This window comes from Nestor notabilis, unplaced genomic scaffold (assembly GCF_000696875.1).
Source record: "Nestor notabilis isolate BGI_N333 unplaced genomic scaffold, ASM69687v1 scaffold10694, whole genome shotgun sequence".
Classification (NCBI taxonomy): domain Eukaryota; kingdom Metazoa; phylum Chordata; class Aves; order Psittaciformes; family Psittacidae; genus Nestor; species Nestor notabilis.
Genome location: NW_009925165.1, coordinates 1548 through 6651, shown reverse-complemented (window position 1 = coordinate 6651; position 5104 = coordinate 1548). Strand labels below are relative to the sequence as shown.

Below are 5104 nucleotides of genomic sequence, written 5' to 3'. Positions count from 1 at the left end.
AACTTTTTTATTTAGTATTTTACATATGTTTTCTTCTTGTGTCTTTTTTTTTTTTTCTAAATAAAACGAACTTAAGAGTTTTAGCAACTCCCTCAATGTATCCATATATGGAGAGACTTTACTATTACCCATACTATCAACAATGATTTTTTTCATGTCAATTTCTTTAGCTAGTATCTGGTCACCAATTTACTAGGTATTTCACAAATCAAAAAGACCTTTAGGCATATGAAAGTGGGATATGTACTCCAGATGCCAGCTTTAAAATTCTCATTCTTTAATCAGATTTTCATATAAGAACATGAGACTTTATATAATAATGGAATGAAAATCAAAAGTGACAGATTGGGTGACTGGAATTTCTACTGGACTTTTTTCCTCCATTAAAATGTCCAGCCTTATAATTTTGGAAGAGAATTTAGCACCAGCTAGAATCCTTGGATAGCAACAGGAAAACAGTGACAAACCTCCCTCAAATAAAAGTTTAAATCATGAATTTGGAAAATGCTTTCAAAAAATGAAACACAGTAAATTTCAAAATTAATGGGACTGATCACAAGGTCAAATCCTGTCATCTGGTAAACAGCAAGAAGAAATGCAGTATTTAAGTCTGCTGAGGATGCTTGATTTGAGAAATTCCAGGAGACCATGAGACTCAGAACATGTTAGAATGTGACTTTACAGCAACTGAAATTCAGGGTCCAGGTAAGTATACTAGTGTTCTTCCACCATTTACATTAAGCCAATGTTTAACAAACAAATAAAAGGGTGAAGAACCTAGGATCCTATGATTTGTTTGCAGGATATTGGACTCCTACTATATGCTCTCCCTCCTACAGCCTGGGAAATTTTCAGTTCCACCCGATACCTTTACAAGTTTAACACAATGATAGAAAGAAATGTATTGCTAACTCTGCCCTTTAGGGCAAAAAGCTGGTGGGCTGGTGAGTAAACCTTGTGCTACAGCCTCTGAAGTGAAGGTCTCTTTCTAACCTACTGTTTGCAGGCAAGAAAGCTTCAAATTGCTGTACATCAGCTCCATTTGCTGAGGTTATACAAGCAGGGTTCAACTAAGGCACTACTGATACAAATGAGTTAGCTTGTGTATTTCTACATATGTGTAGTTACAGTACCATGCTAACAATGCATCTACTGCCTCCACACTGTGTTTAATAAAAGGTTAGTTCAACTTCAAGCACGTTCTAGAACTTTTCTTGAACTTCAGGAGGTCCCATAATGAATGCCAATAAAAACCAGAAGCAGTAGTGGGTGGACAGCTCTGGAGTACAGTTATAAAATTATTTTATTGGTATGAAACCAGCCCTATGAGTTCTGAAAGACTGTATGTTGCATTGTTCCTTGCTCAAGTCTTGTACTCTGAGGACCTACTAAGCAGGAAACAATGACAAAATAACGACAACACAGGATGATCCCAAGTGGTGTTTGTAAGAAGAGACAAGGTTATACAACCTTATGTAGCAGCAGTCAACCAAAAAAAGCCTACCAAAATAAACAGCAACTTTTCAAGAGGCAGCAGCAGACACATTCCTGTAGACATGGAGCATTACCAGATACGTGCAAAGAATACTCTCATTTTTCCATAATATCTATCAGGGCTAATCGTCAGCAACATCTGAGCTTAGCTAGAACAATGTTGCAAGTCGTATTTAAATCTGCTTTAAAGACTGTGCAATTCTAGAAACTTGTATTATAAGCGTTTAAGACGGCAAGTAAGCAGCTCTGAGGTTTGGGTTTTAAATTGTTCAGTCTTGAGTCCTAACCCGAAAGAATTTTCACAGAGAACAGAGCATAGCATCAGGGAACTAACGCCAAGGCTGGTTTTGATATACATAATACTACTTTATTCCATTGCTTCAACTTTCTTACAGCTTTAAAAAACGTACAGGGGTTCAGAACCACCTCAACAGAGCAAAGAATACATAATTAAGGGAAATCTAGAATCAAACCACAAGTGTGCAAGTGTGGTAAGCTTCGAGTACAAAAAGTAATAGGCACAATTTTTACATACGCATTTTGGTTAAAGAAGGAATAATAGTGCTGTGTTAAAAGGCACCAATAATCAATAACTGGGCCTCTTCTGAAAGCCAATAACCATCTAAGAAAATTACATTTGGTTCAAAATAATGATTTTAATATTTTATTGATTGGCATGCATCTGAACCCCTGACAATTTATTACACAAACCTAATGTGCACCCTTGCAAAATTAAAAAAGATTTCATCAGTGGACCTGAAAATCAGTTCAGTACAAAAGGAAATACTGAAGCTTTTTGCCTGTACTTAATACTACACTGTCTAGTTCACCTCCTCCAAGAACACTTGTCTAACAGCTATTTAACAACTGCATGGAAGTATTTCTCTTAAAGTGTAATTTTTTAATCCTGTAGCATTGACCTATTCCATGTGCTATGAAAACATTAGGCACAGACCACAGTTAATGTTTTCTCTTAAAAAAAGAGTATGTGCAAGCTAGGTTCACACAACAGATTGACAGCTACAACATTAAGCTATTTAAACTTCCCAAAGAAAAGAGTTAGTTTTAATTTTCTAAGCAGTGAAGCACACTGCTGCACGCAATTATCATATCTGCATTAGGATTATCTGTAGCCAATGAAGGAAAAGCTTTAGTACACCCTAAAGGACACTACATCGATACTGTGCACTAATTTAACAGGATCAAGAGAATGAAAGATTGAAGAAGTCATTGTACATGGGCAGCGACAATTACTCAGCCAGCCATGAAGGGCTACTGCTTTCTGCAGGAAGAATGGTTTGAAACTCAGTTTGCCTCAGAGGTGCCCTCAAACTAAACCACTAGGAAGCGATGGAATCTAGGGATGAACAGCATGGAAAAAAAGGGGAAATGAGAGGGAGAGCTTCTGTGAAAGTTGTACCAAAATGTGCCGTTTTATCCAAAAGCATCGTGCCCAGTATAGGTTTTATGCATTGCGGATTGTTTGTACAACTGAAAATTGTACAAGATGTGAGCAGAGATAGAGCTGATTAGTAATCTGCAATATCTACTATAGTCCTCGGGTATATTATTTATGGATAGCCACTTACTGTGTTGTTTGTTTCCTCTTAAATATTTTTAAATTCAGAAGGCTACAGTATATTCTGACACAAAGATAGTAGGACAACTTCTTCTACAAGGGGAAAAATGTAAGGTAGTGCCTAACATATTTTATGAGGAATCTCCTCTGATGTGGTAGTTATTTCATGCCCTTTGGAAGGTTTTTAGTTTTTCTTCATCATCTCTGTCGAATTGCTGTCCTCACAATCTCACAAGAACTATATTCAAGTTCAGTGACCCCTCTTACAGCGGCCTTTTCCACAATCACTTTCAAACTCACTCTAGCATCACAGCAAGATATTCAAGTAACCATTTATCTTCTGGCAAATTTCCAGATACAGCAAATACTATCAAAACTCCGCCTTTGATCACACGCACCAGTTTTTTTTAAATGGAGCAGGAATTAGCCCGTTTTCTTGGTTTAGGGTCCCGTACATCCCTGTCTTTTAAACACATACAAGATGAACATATTGTCTCTGATAGTCTCCGCAGTCCCAGCCTGAAAACGCTGTTGGAGAGGCTATATATCACACAGTTGCAGAAACTATTGCTTATAGCAAGCCATGTTGTTAAGAAGGAAAGTGCTGGGTTTTCCAACACCCTAGAGCTCTCCAGCAGAAAGTATAGGATATAAGGGAGCCACAGTACGTAGAACACACTAGTTATCCGAAACAAAACCATGGCATAGCGGCGATCGGGGCTGTGCCCAGTCTCCCCAGCAGCATCCACTTCATGGCTGGGAAATCGAGCTCTCCGATCATTTATCTCTTTGGTGTGCTGCCGGCAAATTTTAAAGATGTGGAAATATGTGAAACATATGACAAAGGCAGCAGGAGCATATAGTAAGCACACAATAAAGCCAGTAAAATAGGCATTAGTTAGCCAGGAGGTAGCACACCATTCAAAAATATCTCCATGGTAACCAGGTTTTCCCCAACCAAAAAAGGAAGGCAAGAAGATCAGACAAGAGTATATCCAGATCAAAACGATGCAGATTCTCAAGCGACAAGGTGTGACCAGTTGATTATAGGAGAGAGGCTTTGTTATAGCAAGATAGCGATCCACACTGATGCAAGCAAGACATGCCATAGATACGCTTTTTAGCACAGAGATGATATATCCAAAAACTTGACAAGTCAAGGACTCTTGGACACCTGTTGAGTAGTGGAGCAGTGACAAAGTAGGAACCAAGCAGCTAACTCCAACAAAGAGATCAGCATAGGCCATGGTCTGAATAAAATAGCTGGTGGTATAATGATGCAAAAGTGGAGCACAGTGAAAAACAAATATCACAGTTAAGTTACCCGCAATAATTAAAAATGTTAGCAAGACAATAACAACTGTCTCAAGGATACAGATGTCAACTGCATTGTAGTGACCAAATCCAAGAGGGCAGGAGAGATGCTCAGACATGTTCATAACACTACTGCTCATATTCAGAGTCCTCCATTCAATCCATCGGGACTGGTTCATGTTTTGTGACTGGGGAACACTGCAATCTGAGCCTTAATGAGCAGATGACCTGCTTAACAGCAGCTAAGCTCTGCTTCAGCGTCTCACGATCTCTCTTTGTAGACGCTGCCAGTGCTTACATTTGAGAGGATTACAGTCCCATAGCTGTTGATGCCTCCTCAGCATCAGTGCATCACCTCTGGCACACCTTAGCTTTAAGGAAAGAAAGAAAGAAAGAGAAGAAAAAACAAACAAACAAAAAAACAGAAAAAAAAAAAAAACAACAAACCAAAACAACAAAGCCAGAAAGAGAAAGGCCACTGATCAGCTCCTCCAGTGCTCTTGACCAATCTTTAGCAAACACAAGGCACTTCTAAAACAAACAGGTACTGTGAAATATGGAAAAAAAACTGACAAAAGAGACATACTGATTTCCCAGGGAAGGAGTGGGGTAATCTCTGACTGCTTATTTTCCTGAGAAAGTCATTTACTTTGGAATGTAATGGGGTGAGGGAAAGGAAGGGAAGGAGGAACCTCAGTACAGCTCCAGTTTACTGGA

At 38.7% G+C, this 5104-nt stretch overlaps 1 protein-coding gene across 1 annotated transcript; it reads right to left on the bottom strand.

The window, feature by feature from the left end:
• Positions 1–3480: 3480 nt before the first annotated feature.
• Positions 3481–4566, bottom strand: GPR52 (G protein-coupled receptor 52). The gene has a single exon (XM_010012924.1). The coding sequence runs from the start codon at positions 4564–4566 to the stop codon at positions 3481–3483; it is 1086 nt and encodes a 361-aa protein (XP_010011226.1).
• Positions 4567–5104: the final 538 nt, after the last annotated feature.

Bases quoted from the DNA above. Each gene is read 5' to 3' on its own strand.
- GPR52 (XM_010012924.1), bottom strand. From the start codon at position 4,566: ATGAACCAGTCCCGATGGATTGAATGGAGGACTCTGAATATGAGCAGT.